At 38.9% G+C, this 18446-nt stretch overlaps 1 protein-coding gene across 8 annotated transcripts in view; it reads right to left on the bottom strand.

Moving 5' to 3' along the window:
• Positions 1 to 18446, bottom strand: part of VPS41 (VPS41 subunit of HOPS complex) — a 175240-nt gene that overhangs the window by 83374 nt on the left and 73420 nt on the right. For 7 of the 8 annotated variants that reach the window (XM_074945318.1, XM_074945320.1, XM_074945316.1 and 4 more), the window contains 3 exons: positions 6918 to 7037; positions 3974 to 4120; positions 2711 to 2777 (listed from right to left, as the gene is read on the bottom strand). In XM_074945318.1, the coding sequence (XP_074801419.1) occupies positions 2711 to 2777; positions 3974 to 4120; positions 6918 to 7037 (334 nt within the window). Of the gene's footprint in view, positions 1 to 2710; positions 2778 to 3973; positions 4121 to 6917; positions 7040 to 18446 lie in introns of all 8 variants that reach the window. The other variant, XM_074945323.1, reaches the window with a different exon arrangement.

Raw genomic sequence — 18446 nt, 5'->3', positions numbered from 1 at the left:
GCATATAAAAGAAAAAAAGACAAAAAAGGTAAAATTATTACAACATCATTGCTACTAGACTTGAAAGATACCAAGTTACTGCTGTAACATATGCCTTAACATCTGAACCCTGTCCAGATGTTTGATTTAATTTCTCTTAGGCATAAACAAGGCATCAGCATTTTAAAACAAGTACAGTTAGAACAGTTTAGTATAATTTTTCTCTCATGGTATGGGATAGCCTGGTTTAGAAGCAAGATAGATGCCACATTTAATTTCCTGACTGTACTACCACGAGGAAACAAACCATCACAGAATGAGATGGCGAGAGAGAACTTGCTTTATAATACTTGGCACCTTTTCTTTCCAATGTAAAATTTAAGGAGCAGGAGTTGTTCAGTTTCCTATTCACCAAGCTGTAAGCCACTGTAAAATGTTTATACTCTCTTGATGCCAATACAGTCTGTACTGTTATAAACACATGAACTTCTGATGCACTAGGAACATGACTCTAGAGTGGTGCAAAGCTGAGCACTCTTAACCTTCAAGGAGGAACTGTTATCTGTCCTATAAGTATCTTGAAGAGCAAAGATCCAAGTGTGATGCTTCATAGTCCACCTCTGGGATTCATTCATCATGTGAAGTTTGGAAAAAAACAAAAAATACCTCAAAGCCTCAACATGATAACAGTTATTGTGTTTGGTTGTTTGACTTTTTACAAAGTAAGATGCCCGGATGTTATGATGAAACTTGTCATTCAACCACTGGTGGTAGTTTCTTGCTCACTGAATTTCATTTGCTTTAAGTTCTGTATACTAAATGCACATACAGTAAGAGTACAGTATCTTACTTGACATACTAATGTTTTCTGCCAAAAACCATACTGGTAGCTGTGCTGTCCACTGAGATTACCAGATCTCATTATCTAATACCTCAAAGTAAAGTTTAAACTACAGTAAAACTGAAACTGATGCCACTGTATGATACAAAATTCTTTAGAAAGATCTTCTAAAAGGTATCAAAAGCTATTGTAATCTCTATTGAGACTTGAACAAATGATGCTCCCCAACCTTATGCCCATATTTTAAGAGTGCTGTTCAGAGCATTCAGCAGAGCTGTCTCAGTGCTGTGACCTGAAACCAGAAAGGAAAATCTCAAGCAGATTCTTAACAGGTAAGTGAGATAAAACACTGATCCTCAAATATACACTGAAGACACGGGGCTGAAAGAGGTAAGATCAAGAAGTTCCCTCCACAAAAATCGCTAGCCTTCAGACATGTGTCTATGCAATTTGATAAAGCCTTACATTTTTTTTTTAAATGAAGTTCCACACAGAGTCAAGTAAAGTGAACTACCTGCGTATGTATTAGAGTCTCTCCTGAAAAACTAAAAGCTGTTTTTGATCACTTATTATATAAATCATCCCATTTTATTATTTTCTAAAGGGGAAACCCAACAAGCTTTTGGGTACTGAAAAATGCAGATGACCTGAGAGTGGAACAGAAGGCTAAACTTCTCCTTCTACTTATGATTCTCTCATAAATTATATAGTTCTCCATTCAGATGATTCTGTAGGAAAAACAGAACAGTGCTCAATCAACGTACTTTGTAATCCAGTTAATTTTCAGGTATTCCTTCCTCTCAAAATATCCAAACTTCTTGCATGTCCAGATGGAGTCTGAGGATCATCCCAGTTAATTTTCAGATTTTCTCCTATGGATCTAGCCCAATCAGTGCTAGTCACTAAATACAGTAATTTATGAAATTATGACATTTGCCTGAAATCACTATCAAAATGAATAGTATAAATTTATTTCCTGTGGAATCACTTGGTTCAGTGTCATGAAGTTAGACAACAGAGAGCGAAATCCTGCCCGATGGAAATCAATAGGAATTTTACTATTTTCAAACAGGGCCTGGCTGGAAACCAATTTTGTATGGCAACCAATTTTGTCTAATCCCATGTCCTCATAACAGAGAACCAGGTAAGAGCAGAGGTTCTCAAAGTGTGGTCCATGCACTGCTTCCACGTATCCACAGGTTCCACGTATCCGTTGTTTTCGTCACAATGGGGTGAGAGCTTTCACTCTTTCAAGAGGTTACACTTCCTGCTAGTCACAGTCCAGAATAGGAATATCTTCCAGGGACTCTGGGGGCTTTTTATTTTTTAATTGAACAAAACAACCCCTCCCACAACCTGCTTTGTACCCTGCTTCTTGTATCTGTTTGTCAGGGGTTTTTTCCCTGTATATTCAATGGTGACCAAAGTTACACACATGACCAGAACTGAAAGGGTAGCAAAAACCAGGGAGGCAAAGCAAACTACAAAGAAACCTGAGGACATTGGAGCAGTAGAGGCTGCACAACACCATGCCCAAGAGAGAGAAAATGGAGGGAAGGTGGTGAGCAAGGCAATCAAGCAGCACACAGTTACTTGAGAAGATGTGGGATTGGGAAGTTAGGAGCTATGGCACAAACAATCTCTGTTTTAAGAAAAGGGCCACAACACGAAGAAGTTTCAGACTCATGAGCGTTCCCAAGACAGAATTAGGCAAACTTCACAGATTAAAAAGAAGGACGACTTTGTGTTATTTCAAATTGCTACCACTGAATGAGCCACGGATTCATTCTGAAATGAGAAAACAAGCCTTCCAAAATTATGTAATATTGAAATTTAGCTGTGAAAACCTTCTCTGATATTTTTAAAAAGAGAGAGTTTGTGGGGTCATACTTATTTCTACATAGCGGCTGGGCAGGTCTCGCATTTCACTGGCATGCCGCTCCTTTACCGAACATATCTAGAAAACAAAGATTTTATTCAGTACTATTCATCTCAAACTATTTTGCATTCTGAAACACTTAGAGACATATGCATTATTAGAACTTTAGCATAGCCTTGGCTTTGCATTGCTGTAAGCTGGGCAATTACTATTTACCATTATCATTTAGGAGACCATTAAAAACTGATGGAGCTGCAGGAAAGTGCTACTGTAACCCACAGTCACACAAATAAACGTTGGAAGAGGAAGGAAAAATGACAATTTAAAATCTGGTTGCTGTGGTTCGTATATATTAGTAACTATGGGCTTGGTTTCTGTGTCACATCCTTCTTCCATTGAGTGATTCCTCAAGCTTTTCAATGGAACTAAAGTACTGCTCATTCTGAGTAAGTGTGGCAGAACCAGGCCCTGTACATTTGTTTAGCTGATTTACAAAGCAGTCTTGGTCTAGGTGTATGAATGTTATGAAACTTGCAAATGTATAAAAACAGGGGCAAAACTTTTAAACAAACCTCATAGTATAGAAAACTCTTCCAAGATTTAAATGTCACAAAAAAGCTTTTTTTAAAAAAAAAAAAAAAAAAAAAAAGATGTTTCCCATCTCATTATATCCTCCCCCATACCATTTGCTCAGACCAGCCATTTTTAAATTTGCCACTGAGCACTAATGTAGCAGTCTGTTATTAGAAAGCATCTAACATTCTTGTAACAAATTTATCAGGCACGAGTCTCAGCAAATAATACACATCTCCAGTGCGTGTGTTTAAAATGCCAGCTCCCTGCTAAAACAGGATTGAAAGAAAAATATTCCTCTCCATTTCCATGGCTGAAGGAAATTGTGTATCCATTTCAGCAGTCACAAAAACCCCACCTCATGACAAGCTGTTCCTGCTTATGCTAATAAAAATAAATGAATTCGACAACTCTCTAGGTGCTTTCAAAAGAGGTAATCTCTTAAAGGCACAGAAAAGAAAAAACTCCCCGGGGATTACACACACTGTATGTGCAGAGAAATCTGTCTGACCATTGGGTGTCTGTCATTACTCCTCCTCATGAGGGTCAGCCCAATGATATTTCTACGGCAGCAGGAGTTCTGCACACAGTTGTCAAACCAAATTCCATTCTTTTCAATTGTCTTTGCTTTTCAAAACTAATCCTTTGTTTTTCTATCCGTGATAACAGCAAGCATTTATTACAAGGGCAGGTAATTATACCTTTACTGAAGTTCCCCAGCCAATAATCAGTGTTAAACTATCCTTCCAGCAAAGGCTGCAGGGATACATATCTGGGCGAAGGCTTATATCATCACGAGGCACATTGGTAATTCTTTGCTTGGAGATCATGTCAAGTATCTTCACACCCTGGAAGTTAAATACAATCCAGTCTTACTTACTATGCCATCTCTCCTACAAACTGCATCTCAAAACATTGTGGTGTTCGGCGTTACATGACAGCATGTTCAATCTATAGTATAAGTTACAGCAAACAGCTGTGTCGAAAGAATGTATGGCAGAAAAATGTAAGTGTTCAATATTAAGACCAATATAACCCAGGAGAAGAGAAATTCAAGAGGTACAAGCAAGGGAGACATATTTTAACCCATTTAATAAGTGATAGGATAGGATATAGAGACACAGTAAAGAGGAAGAGAAAAAGCACCAGATAGCAACATCTGAGACAGAAGGAGCTCCAGAGCAGAAGGATCTTGTGAAATTGTGGGAAGGAACAGAGAGAAGGCAGGGGCTGGATGTGCAGATGGAGTCAGGAGACAAAAAAAGAAGAGCATCAGCATGTCTGAAGTAGAAGACAATGTTTTTTAAAGCAAACTAAACTCAAAATTAAAAGAAAACAATCAAAAGAAATAGAAAGTACATACTAGAAAGCTGCAGTGTTTCTTTTATTAAGTTTGCTAGCAATTACCCACTCTAGAAGGAGGAGCCTGGTGAGGTTTGCAGATTTGTCAGAACATTTTTGGGGAGAGAATGTCCAGATACAGGTAAAAGATGCTATCAGTTGAACCTCTCCACAGCTGTTCGCTTACAGCCAAGGAGGAGTCTCCACAGAGGTTAATGCTGTTTTAAGCAGCATTACCTCTCCCAATGAGATCTCTTTGGGTTTATCTGCAGGCAGAGCAGATGATGATGCTACAAAGGATGGCCAATCCCCTGCTCCAGCATCTCTAAAACCAGTCCCACCTTCAAAATCTTGCTGAGCTGTGTTGGGGAGCATTAAAAATTCCCTAGCACGTGTTAACATAGAAACAGAACCACTTAGTGCACCGCATGCTAATGCAGGCTAACATTTACACCCCTCTGGCGCAGACTAAAGCATTGTGTAGACAAGTCCTTAGTCTTTTAGCTCAAACTGAAAAGGCTCATGCTTTTAGCTTTGGAGGTTCCCAGTAGATACACCCTGTGTCCCTTAATTGTAAGCCCTGTAACTAGCTCATGCTGTCTGTGGCTCAGGCACAGAGGGGAACAAACAACAAACATGTCTTATGGCAGAATCAGGCCTTACAATTATAGATTCAACCTGATGGCTATTTCAGAATATCAGAGGCCCAAAAGATTTGTACACAACATGTCAAAAGGAACTTGAGGAGAGAATAAGACCAACATAGCTAAATGGTAGCATACAGACAGTTATGAGGACACAAAAGGCATTCTTTAAAGTGGTCTCAACAGTACGGAACACTAACTGCACTGGATAAGGAGTACATTATAAATTAAAAAGGCTAAGAGAAAAACAAAGGGTCAAGAGTCAAATATATTAATCTTCTGGGGGGCAAGCATCGTTTCACTTTCAACATAAGAAAAAGCCTGGCTGTGACTTTTTTGTCTCTGACAGATGGCTTTCAGCATGTTATTAGTATTCCATGTTCCTATGTGATACTCTCTAGAGACACCTCTCTTCAACTGTCATATCTACTCCCAGCAGATTCTCATAGAATAAATATTTTAATTGCATGGCTCTGAAAAGAATGGCTCTTCAGCTGTGGTCATGCAGGAAGATGAAACAGCCATTGAAGCTGCATTCTCCAATGGCAGAGTTGTCCAGAAGAAGCATGTCACCAGTAGATCCATGCAGCAGATTTGGCAGGCAATGCCTGTTGATTATATATAAATTAATTCTAAAAATAGAACAGAGCAACTACTGAAAAAAATTCCTTGAATACTTCAGCTTCAAAAAATAACTAATAGAAAAAGGGTAACATTCAAAAGGGCTAAAGTCCCATTTTCATAAGTGACGGGTTCCTAAGTGCCTAAGTCACATTTGAAAATGAGACTTAGTTGCTTTTGAAAATGCTACCCACACTGGGCTTTGGTGTTTTTTACTCATCACTATTGGGCTTTGGTGTTTTTACTCAATTTAGGCCCTGACCTTGTAGTTTGATCTGCAAATATGGGTGAAATTCCATAGTCTGTGTTATCCAGATGGTCAGACTAGATGACTACAGTGGTTCCTTTAGGTCTTAATCTATGAATTATACTTTTAGTAAAAAGAGTCGATTTTCTGCTAAGTATTTTCCAAGGGGGATTCCCAAGGGCCTATCCAAATAAGGATTTTTTTTTTAAAAAAAAGATTGCACCCATGGAACTACACTGATGTTGTTACACGGGTGTAGGGTGACCAGATGTCCCGATTTTATAGGTCTTTTTCTTTTATAGGCTCCTATTGCTCCCCACCCCCTGTCACAATTTATCACATTTGCTGTCTGGTCACCCTACACAGGTGCAAACCTCAATGTAGACACCATTCATCAGGGCTCCAATAATGTGATTCAGTATGGCGGCTGCCCAGTGCAAGCAGCACTGGTGTTAACGCTGCTTTCCACAGGGGCAGGGTGCATCTCTAATAGGGGTTTGCACAGGTGTAAGTGTCTACAGTCCTTCAGAAGAATACAGCAACAGTGAGTGTACTGAGGACAGAGAGAGAAAAACACACCTCAAAAATACATTCTTCTCAATGTTTGATTGCATTAATATTCTGAATAATGGAGACAAATGTTTTAATATAGTAGAGTATTTTATAAAAGGAGCATTCTGACAAACTGACACTTTAAAATGCTTCAAGTATCGGCCAAATTTGATGCAACAATACCAGGTAACTTTCCATGTATATTTACCAGAGATGGCAGATACAATAGTAAATACTTACCATATTATTGGCCCAAGCAATTAAGTGTCCTCTCCATTTTACATTTCTTATGTTTCCTTCTCCTTCGTGTAAAACAGAAGGCTTCCATCTGTTCATCCAAGTCTTCTCATATAATAGCAACTGTGGAGGAGTGTAACAAAAGCATAGTTTGTGAAGTATTGCTATATATAAAATAAAACTTTTTTTGATTAGTATTTCTAATCTTTGTGTTTGAATTGAAAAAGAAAAAAGTGTCATCCAACCAAACAAAAAGAGAAGCAATAAGGTCAAATATTTTAAATAGTTTCCAATGTCAAAGCAATACATTTATTATTTCAGAATTAAATCTACATTAACAATAATAATAAGCTCTTATATGGCACTTATGAAATGGCTTTGAAAAGGAGGGCATAATTACACACATTATAAAGGTGGGGAAACCAAGGCACAGAGGGATGTGAAGTGATTTGCTCACGTGGCTGCAGGTAAGCGAGAAAACTGAGAATAGAATCCAGATCTTCTGACTCCAGTCCATCAATTTAACCATGGGACCACTGCTCCTTTCACGTAATAGGAGATTAGACATAGCTTTCTGCATGTACGGTATAACTAGCACCAGTCAAGCCATGATATGTAGGCTCCATCCCACGATCGGATCCCTTACAGCCATGCAGAACCACCTTTATTTCAATGGGGGCTCTACATAGGCATAAGAGGCCACCCATGCAGATTAGATTGCAAACTCTTTGGGACAGGAACCCTGCCTTCTGCCTATAAGAAAGGTTTCTATTATATTTAAAAACCATATACAGTAATTTTAAATAAATTTCTGAAACTGGTAAGTACTTCACAGCAAAAGAGAAATAATGGTCAACTAAATGAAGATTGTTTCCAGGACAATCCAAGTGTTAATCTATTCCACTGTACTCCCAAACACATTTTTATTTAATATGGTATTAACATTTCTGGGGTGTGGTCAGCTTATTAGCAACACATGAAAAAGCCAAAGCCCCTGCCCCGGAAAGCTTACAGTTGAAGGCCCCAATCCTGCCAACACTTATCCACATGAGTAACTCAACTACTTCAATGAGTAGCTCATGTGCATATAACCAGCCTACTCATGTGTAAAGTTATTCCCTGAAACCACTTATGCATGTATTGATACCAAGATATTAAGATACCAAGGAAACAATTCAAATGCAAGAAACTATTACAGACAAACTTGCCTACAGATGGAACATTTTCTTCTCTAAATGCATAAATGATTTGGATGATCAGAGATGATTGTTTAAAAAAACACACTTATAAATAAGGCTTCAGGTGACAGCTACACAGATTGCATGTCTTTTGTATGACCACAAGATGGCACCAAAAGACAGATATTCCCAGAAAAAGTTTAATTGGAGGCAGAAAATGGAAGTTTTATCAGCAAGTTTTACATGTCAAATGCACTGCAGAGAGAACACTTTCTAACTTAACACACGCTTTGCAATTTCTCCCCCATCAAAATGAGATGATTTCAGTAACACCTGTCAATGTCTATGGATAATTGTTTCTTTGTTCATATAATCTACGAACAAGTCACAAACAAAAGAACTTTAAGTGGCATGAATCATTTGGCTTGTTTGCTTTAATATAAAATTAAGCTGAACTGAAAAATAATGACAAGAGAACTTTAATACAGGGAACTTAGAAATTGTTCCTATTGGTGGCTACATAGAATTGGAAATGATTTTTGCTAATTTACATAATATTAAAGAAAGGCTTGATGGAAAAAAAATAAAGTTATTCTTCAAGTGTTTGTTTTAATTCTTTTAAGTTAAAGTACTTCAAGTGGGTGATATTTACTTAACTAGACAGAAGTGTTAACTTTATTATTCACACCAGTATTAAAAGTGGCTACATTTATAGTGAACAATATTGATTGCAAATTTAACCCCTTTCTCTTTGTGAACAGATTGTGATCATTGAAAATATATTTGTTATTCATAAGTATTCACCGAGTTCCCTTGGAAAAACACTTTTAAACCTCCTCTCTATTATATGTGGTTTTGTTAAGGCTCCCACAGTGAGTTGACAAACTTTTAAGATTAGAGAATAATGAACAATTAACAGGAAACGCGTGTACTTTTGGTACAAGTTTTCAAGTGTTTATTCGTTCAGGATAAATTCCTGGCACTTTCAGAATGTATGATATTTACATATACAAGCTGCTGAATAAGAACAAACTAAATATATTTACAAAAATATGCCCAAATCAGGGTTTAAGAGAGCATACACCCCACTGTTTGGTCCTATATGTTACCTATTGTTGGCCAAAAGCACTGGAAAAAAAGATGAGGTTTGTAACAAGGAATTAAATTAAAACAGCAGCAAAGAACTGATAGCCATTATAACAAATGATTTCCAGTGGTTCTGAGAACCCCTCAACTCCAAGCGAACTGTGGATGCCCAGCACCTCTGAAAATTAGGCCTTAAATTAATACTCGAGAAATTTAAGATTTCCAAAATAAATGTGAAAATTTTTGCTTACACTAGTTCATTCAAATGGTGCTAAACTTTCCTCAATAATATAAATTTAGTAGAAAAAGTATTAAAGATAGCTTTGAAGTTCAACTAAATTCTATTTGAATGTCAACTGTTTCCTAAAGCATTATATAGGATAGGCAACGTTACATTATTTAGACCCACAATACACACCAATTTAGAATTATTATATTATGGTAGACAATGTCCTTTATGGATTCTTAATACCTATTTAAACCCACCTGCCTATAGTGAAGAATATTTTTGTGCGGGGAGTCGGGGGAAGGAACATCTACATATTGCGCCATATTGCTGTTTTGAAATCTCACCCCACCACAACAGACAACCCCTGCCCTGAATAATTTATAGGTGTAAGCCCCAAACACTTACACATGTGCCTACCTTTACGCACATAAATAGTTTCCCCATGAAATGCAAAACAAGTGTTTGCAGGATCAGAGTCGACACAGACAAAGGCCGGGAGAAAAGAAGAATTGCTATCCCCATTTTGCAGATGAAGAAACAGAGACCCCACTCAGGAAAACATCCCCATACCGGACAGCACATAAGTATGGTGTTTCCCTGAACTGGGGCCAGAGATTAAGTGACTTGTTCCATGTCACATAGGGAGTCTGTAGCGAGGAGGGAGTTGAACCCAGTCTCCTAAATCTCAAACCAGTGTCCTAATCACAAGGTCAGCCTTCCATTTCCAAAAGTACAACAGTAACTAATACTGGTGCCAACAGAAAGAACTCCTAATCTAGTGGCTTCAATAAGACAACATTCTTCTCTCAAAAATGTTATACTAATTTAACTGCAATAAAACTATACACCCTATTTTACTGACATTTAATAAAATCTATTTCTCTTTTCCTCACAATACAGCCACCTTGAGACTCACTGAACATGAATGTTCTACAAAGCATTTTAGAAGTTTGTAATCCATTGAGCATATTTCTCTTAAAAACAGTTGGTTAATTTATTTAGTTCATTTTCCACACAGCTATAATATTGAATTGTCATCTTCACAAAACCAAAAACAATTTAAACTCAATGGGAGCAATGTACGTAGAGAGAAAAAAAAAGTTTCCAAGACAGGGTTTCCCCTGCCCTCTCTCTTTCTGGTTGGGGAAGGTATTTTAGGGCTTTACTTTCCATAAATCCACTTTCTGGCAGCTGGCACTCTCAGTATTTATTTTTCAGCAACAGCAGCAAAATCACTTCCTTGCATTCTCTACAATATCCTTCATTCTTCTCTCTGTTTTGTACTGATAGATCTCTCTAGTTCTTTGTTACAGTATAGCAGTGTTTAAGATGCATATCCCAATATCTCCTGCTTGTATAATGTATCACATTATAATATGGCTGCAATAAAACAAACCAACCTAAACCTTCTCTGACATCATCACACTAGATACAGGCCTTGACCCCACTTTCCTCACTATTAGAGAGAAGGGGTGGGCAAAGCTTTGCCACTTTGGAGTCTTCTTGGTTTCTCACCACTTTATTTGTTTTATGGTGTTTTAATGAAAGACTCCTCAGGAATTTTCTAAATGTTGAATAAGCACACACATGCCTATAGTCAACCCCTGCACTTCTAACTGTGACAACAGTAGGAGAAGCCTGCTGAAACGTATTCGTTGGTAGCTTGTTCAACAGGATTGAGCAGAGGACTTGTTGATGTTAAAACTGAGTCAATGTAATTCAACTGGATTATTGACCACCACTCTGTGGATCTTGCACTATTAATATATCATCCTTCTTGGAGAGAGCTCAGAACTCTTCTGTGGAGTGCAGCCACTAAAGAGAATAGACTAGTGTTTTGACCTAATGGAGCCTAATTAGCACTAATCCTAATTACATGTAATCCCAGTCTTTAAACTATGAATAGGAATCCTCAATCATCTGAATAAAGATACCAAAGACTACAGCAATAGCAGTGTCAATGGGATGAAATCTAAACTGATTTTTTCCAGCTACCAAATACTATTTTTACAACAATGAAATGAAAAATACACTTTCCCCACAAAAACCAAAAGTTTCAAAGGGAACAAATTGTTCTTTACAGCTAATTTCTACATGCAAAATGTGGAATATTACCTGTATCTAGATCACATAAAAATAACATGTTCAACTTATGTAGTTATTTCTTCTTGAAGATACTGAAGAGTTTTAACATTTGCACATGATATTGGACACTACTGCAGTGGATGTGGGGAAGCAACGCGCCCATTTTTTTTTTCCCATATCAAATCAGAGAGGTTAAGTGACAAACCCAAGGTACAGATACACATTACTAACCCAACCTAATACTGTACATTAAGATTTGTATTTAGCCAGGAATGCAGAATTAGTCAATGTTATATATATGTATAGCACAAATAAATACTCCTGTTACAAATGGTAATGAGGTGGGTGGATTCAAAGAAGGCAGCAGAGGCTGTGGCCAATAAATAGAGGGCCGTTTCTCCCAAATAAACTATAACTAACAACAACATAACTGTGAATAAATTCCATAGCTTCAAACCCAGAAGGATTCAGGGAGACTATTTCTACTGGATTAAATCTTAACTGCTTTAACTGATGGATTCTACTTATCACCAGCACACAAACTGCCAACAGCATGATTTAACCTGAAAATCCAAACTTCCCATTCTAAGAAGTTAATTATCTTGTTAAACGTATGTATACCTTTCTACACTTCATGTATTTTGATACTTTATGTTTAGAATCTCAGGTACAGCTGTTAAATATTTTTATATATACACACTGTATGTTTCTACACATAAATATATGGATTATAAATATGATTTACTTCCATATACTACACAAGTGAATTCTAATTCTCTCTCTCTGACTGAACAAGATGCATATGGTGTTGATTGGGGGAAAAAGCCCATCAGGTGACATATGTATTAGACTATCTGTTTACTAAATGAAGAAGACATCACTACAATTAGAGCACTCATCTATTGAATATCACTACATATATCAAGTATATTCAAAACATCCTACATCCTTGTGAGCAAGTCATAGCTAGAAATTACTTTGGCTTGGCGAATGCTTCAGCCTGTACCCTGTTTAAGGTAAATTACCCAATGCCTGGACACAGATTGCCATAGTACTTGCTCTTACTTCACTTAAACTGGACCTCTCAGTATTTACTGACTGACATTTTACAGCTTACAAAGCAATCTGCCTTTCTTGTCTGGCACTCTTCTTCTACACAACGCAATGCCAAACAGCTGACTATCTGGTTTCTAAAAATGGACTCTGCTGCAAACAGCATCCTGACAATTTAATAATTTGTCAAAGTAGTCCAGCCAGCGATTATGAAGTACATATTGTAGGGTTCAGAGGTAAAGGTCATCTGCTCACTCAAAAAGCAAAGTTAAAGTGTATCTGCTGACACTAAAAAAAAAAATCAGACAATTAAAAATAAAAAAAATCTGAGACATTCTGTGGCAGACCTGACTTTAACATACAAATTTCACTGCTATGCTGGTAGCAGCAGCTGCAGCTTTATGAGTAGAATGCTATTTCTCTTCCCATCTGTGAATTGTTCAAGATCTCTACTCTATTTCTGTATTAGAGACTGCCATAAATTGGAAGTGAAACAGAATTTAGAATAACTTGTTTGTGATGTGTCAAGCAGTGGAGACTATGAATGCTGCCCTGGAATTCTAGTACTGAAAAAATTAGGTTAGGGGTTTAAACTAAGAGTTTGCCAAAATACCAAAGACTTTTCGCTATTGTTACGACATGCAAGATAAAGGGTCTAGTGTTCAAACTTGGGCATCTAAATTAGATGCTCTTTAAAAAATACTATATCATACATATATGCTTAGAAAATGTATTGGGGACATCCATGTTTGAAAATTATTCCTTGTACCTCCAGCCTCTCTAACAACAGAAATCTATGCCTAATTTTTTAAAAACTGACTAGCAATTTTGAGCGCTCAACTTAAGACATCCTAAGAAAAATGTTCATTTCCAGAAAGAACTCAGCACCCTTAGCCTAAAAATTACATTCCTTTAAAAGGTGTTTCCTGTTGGGCACCCAAAAATTGTGGCACTCAAAATCTCTAGTCACTCTGAAAAATGTAAGCCCTAGAATCAAGTGCCTGATCCCATGAGGTGATGAACACCCTTATTTCTTACTGATTTCAACAGGCTTGAGCATCAGCTGGAATGTGCTAAGTGTCCACACCATCTAGTAAGATAGGCCCACAAAATCTTAATTAACAAACATACCTAAATTGATCCCGTGTAACAGTGGAAGGCATCAGTAACTAACCAATATCCTAGCAATATCCTGAAAAGTGCCTTCACTAATCACTTTTTGATATTGGTCAAAGCACGAAGTGTAAAGTGTCATCAATGGCTTTACCAAGAGAAAGATTTCAGAAGAGCAGAGCAATTTAAATTATCTTTGAACAAGAGATAATATCCAATAACTTGATTTCGGAACTTACATATCTTTAATCTTCCTTCCCAGTTCATTTTGCCTCTAACGCTCCAAATACAGGGGATACTTGTGTTGTACACCTAACCAATAGGTTAGTAAATGCCAGCATTCTAAGGGTTAAGTGAAGAATACCTTTATTTCAGCTTTACCACCCTCATTAGCTAGCTTTCACCCTGTTATTTTTAAAGATTAGACCTTTTTTTCAGGCAGAAGTTTACTGCCTCCAATAGCACAGTATTTGTCTTTTCCCCATGCCTTGAAGCTCTACGGCCTGCTCTGGCCAGGGATGCCCTGTTATTTACAATATATTATTATTATTATTATTTCAGGGTTACCATCATCTGCCAAGTGCTCCATTCAAAATGGTACTGTACTTAATTGCACAGTTAAGAAAGGACAATGTATTTAGTACCATACCTATTGCCTCTAGTTGAGTTCGTATCACTGCACTTCCATAATACACCTACACTTTTCAGGAGAAGAAAAAACATTTATTTCTAAAAAGCTGTTCCTGGCCGACAATATGGGGCAATTATTTTATCCACATTTTCAATAATTTTGCATTTCTTATTCAGATAAATAGGTTTAACAGTGTAGGATATAATTTGTGTAAGTAAAAGATTGGCTTTGCATTTTAATTTGACCACAGCACAATGCTTTCTCTTTTAAAAACCTCTGAAGTGTCTACAGAACATATTAAGTTTAGTAGCTTTGCAGAGCTTGTACAACATAAATAAAATTTTTCAATGTCTAATCACTTTAATGGCTCCTAAAGGAGCCATTGTTGTTTATTGAGTACAATGGTGTTTTTAAAATATATTCATCCACAGAACCACACAGATTCCGAAGAGCCACTCAAGGCTGGGATCAAGATTTTATAATTATATACCCTTACACCCAGCACACTACTTAGGCTATGGCTACACTTGCAGATGTAGCGCGCCAGGAGTTAAACCAGCCCTCAGAGACAGCAGCAGGGAAAGCGCTACCATGTGTTCACACTGTTCGCTGCAAGCACAGTGGCGTGGCCACATTAGCAGCTCTTGCAACGCCACAGAGAGCAGTGCATTGTGGTAGCTATCCCAGTGTGCAAGTGGCTGCAGCATGCTTTTCAAATGGATGGGTGGAGTGTGACAGGGAGTGTGTTGTGTGTATGTGGGGGGAGAGACTGTGTTTTGGGGGGCAGAGTGTGTCAGCATGCTGTCTTGTAAGTTCAGACAGCAGCGGGGGGGAAGGGGGAAACCCCGAAATCAGCTCCCACCCCCTGCCCCCCTCTTTCTCTCTCTCTCTCACACACACACACAAACGCCTGCCTCTGCAGCAGGAGCATTCCACAGTAATGGTTTGCTTTGTGTCCCAGCTGCCAGAAACGGAGCTTTGAAAGGGAATATCCGCATGCCTGCAGCCCAGTTCAAAACAATGACCAGAGAGGCCACTTGACTTCAAGGGATTATGGGACGTTTCCGGAGGCCAATCACAGTGCAGTAATGCAACATGTCATCCACACTGACACCCCGGTGCTCCAGCCCGGGCACAGCAAGCTCTATGCGTCTCATGGAGGTGGATATCCAGGAGTGCTCCAGCTGCAGAGTCCAGGCGCTCTAAGTGCCTTGCCAGTGTGAACACCTCCGAGTTAGGGCGCCCATGGCTGATTTAATGTGCTCTAACTTGCAAGTGTAGCCAAGCCCTTAGATGTTTTTTCATATACTTTGCCCACAATATTCACATAATGGATGATACCACCTCCTTGGACATTATGAGATGATATATGCCATATCCTTTATGAAGGACTGATTTGTCTCAAAGCAAATAGCATTGAGGAGGAGGTAATTAATAAACATAGCCCTGATTCAGGGTATTAAGGGCAACACTGAAGCAGGTATATTAAAATTAACAAAAGGGGATGCAATAAAACGCATGTTTAAGTGCTTTCTAGATTAGGGGCCGCAAACGCTACTAAAAGAAAAGGAGTACTTGTGGCACCTTAGAGACTAACCAATTTATTTGAGCATAAGCTTTCGTGAGCTACAGCTCACTTCATCGGATGCATACTGTGGAAAGTGTAGAAGATCTTATTATATACACACAAAGCATGAAAAAATACCTCCTCCCACCCCACTCTCCTGCTGGTAACAGCTTATCTAAAGTGATCACTCTCCTTACAATGTGTATGATAATCAAGGTGGACCATTTCCAGCACAAATCCAGGGTTTAACAAGAACGTCTGGGGGGGAGGGTAGGAAAAAACAAGGGGAAATAGGCTACCTTGCATAATGACTAAGCCACTCCCAGTCTCTATTCAAGCCTAAGTTAATTGTATCCAATTTGCAAATGAATTCCAATTCAGCAGTTTCTCGCTGGAGTCTGGATTTGAAGTTTTTTTGTTGTAAAATAGCGACTTTCATGTCTGTAATCGCGTGACCAGAGAGACTGAAGTGTTCTCCGACTGGTTTATGAATGTTATAATTCTTGACATCTGATTTGTGTCCATTTACTCTTTTACGTAGAGACTGTCCAGTTTGACCAATGTACATGGCAGAGGGGCATTGCTGGCACATGATGGCATATATCACATTGGTGGATGTGCAGGTGAACGAGCCTCTGATAGCGTGGCTGATGTTATTAGGCTCTGTGATGGTGTCCCCTGAATAGATATGTGGACACAGTTGGCAACGGGCTTTGTTGCAAGGATAGGTTCCTGGGTTCCTGTTGTGTGGTATGTGGTTGCTGGTGAGTATTTGCTTCAGGTTGGGGGGCTGTCTGTAGGCAAGGACTGGCCTGTCTCCCAAGATTTGTGAGAGTGTTGGGTCATCCTTCAGGATAGGTTGTAGATCCTTAATAATGCGTTGGAGGGGTTTTAGTTGGGGGCTGAAGGTGACGGCTAGTGGCGTTCTGTTATTTTCTTTGTTAGGCCTGTCCTGTAGTAGGTGACTTCTGGGAACTCTTCTGGCTCTATCAATCTGTTTCTTCACTTCCGCAGGTGGGTACTGTAGTTGTAAGAATGCTTGATAGAGATCTTGTAGGTGTCTGTCTCTGTCTGAGGGGTTGGAGCAAACGCGGTTGTATTGCAGAGCTTGGCTGTAGACGATGGGTCGTGTGGTGTGGTCAGGGTGAAAGCTGCAGGCATGTAGGTAGGAATAGCGGTCAGTAGGTTTCTCTCTGGTCACGCGATTACAGACATGAAAGTCGCTATTTTACAACAAAAAAACTTCAAATCCAGACTCCAGCGAGAAACTGCTGAATTGGAATTCATTTGCAAATTGGATACAATTAACTTAGGCTTGAATAGAGACTGGGAGTGGCTTAGTCATTATGCAAGGTAGCCTATTTCCCCTTGTTTTTTCCTACCCTCCCCCCCAGACGTTCTTGTTAAACCCTGGATTTGTGCTGGAAATGGCCCACCTTGATTATCATACGCATTGTAAGGAGAGTGATCACTTTAGATAAGCTATTACCAGCAGGAGAGTGGGGTGGGAGGAGGTATTTTTTCATGCTTTGTGTGTATATAATAAGATCTTCTACACTTTCCACAGTATGCATCCAATGAAGTGAGCTGTAGCTCACGAAAGCTTATGCTCAAATAAATTGGTTAGTCTCTAAGGTGCCACAAGTACTCCTTTTCTTTTTGCGAATACAGACTAACACGGCTGCTACTCTGAAACGCTACTAAAATAGTGGATAGTGGGATAGACCAATGCAAGCAAAACATTCAAGGAAAAAACAAAAAATAATTACATATTTGTTCAATAACTGTTGTTCTTCAAGATATGTTGCACATGTCCATTCTACTTCAGTTGTGTGTATGCCAGAGGACCCAAAGCCAGAGATCTTTTTCTCATAGCAGTATCCATCAGGCGGTGCACGCACCCTGTGCACATTTGTGTTCCTAGCTGAGGGTATAAAGAGATGGAGCCACCTTGACCCCGCCCTCCAATTCCTTCACACCCAAAACCTGTATTTTTTGAGACTCCAGAATAGAGGGGAAGGAGAGTGGGTCATGGAGGGGTCATGCAAATCTCGAAGCACAACCGTTATCGAACAGTTATGTAACTTTTTTCTTCTTTGAGTGCTTGCACATGTCCATTCCACATCAGGTGACGCACAAGAAGTTCCACATGGAGGAAGGTATCAGAGTCTACATAAACAAGAACCACTCTCCTAAATCTAGCATCATCCCTTGAGGCCTGGGACAGAACATAATGAGTGGTGAAGGTATGAACAAAGAAACAAGTCACAGCCCTGCAAATGTCACTAAGGAGTATGTGACCTAAGAAAGCAGTCAAGGCTGCTTGTGCTCTCGTAGAGTGTGCTAAAACTCTTTGAGGCGGTAGAACCTTAGCCAGATAACACAGATGGATATAGGCGAGCCTCCACACAGCGATCGGTTGTCCCTTCATCCTGTCAGCAAAGGAGACAAATGATTGTGGAGACACTTGAAACTGCTTAATCCTGACCTGTTAAAAGGCTAATGCCTTCTGGACGTTCAAAGTATGGCATTTTTACTCCTCTTTATGAGAGTGAGGTTTCGGGGAAAAAAAGGTTAGTAACTATATAGG

Source organism: Natator depressus, chromosome 2 (genome assembly GCF_965152275.1).
Source record: "Natator depressus isolate rNatDep1 chromosome 2, rNatDep2.hap1, whole genome shotgun sequence".
In the NCBI taxonomy this organism is placed as follows: domain Eukaryota; kingdom Metazoa; phylum Chordata; order Testudines; family Cheloniidae; genus Natator; species Natator depressus.
Note: the sequence above shows the minus strand (reverse complement) of the source record. Positions and strands in the feature narration are given on the sequence as shown.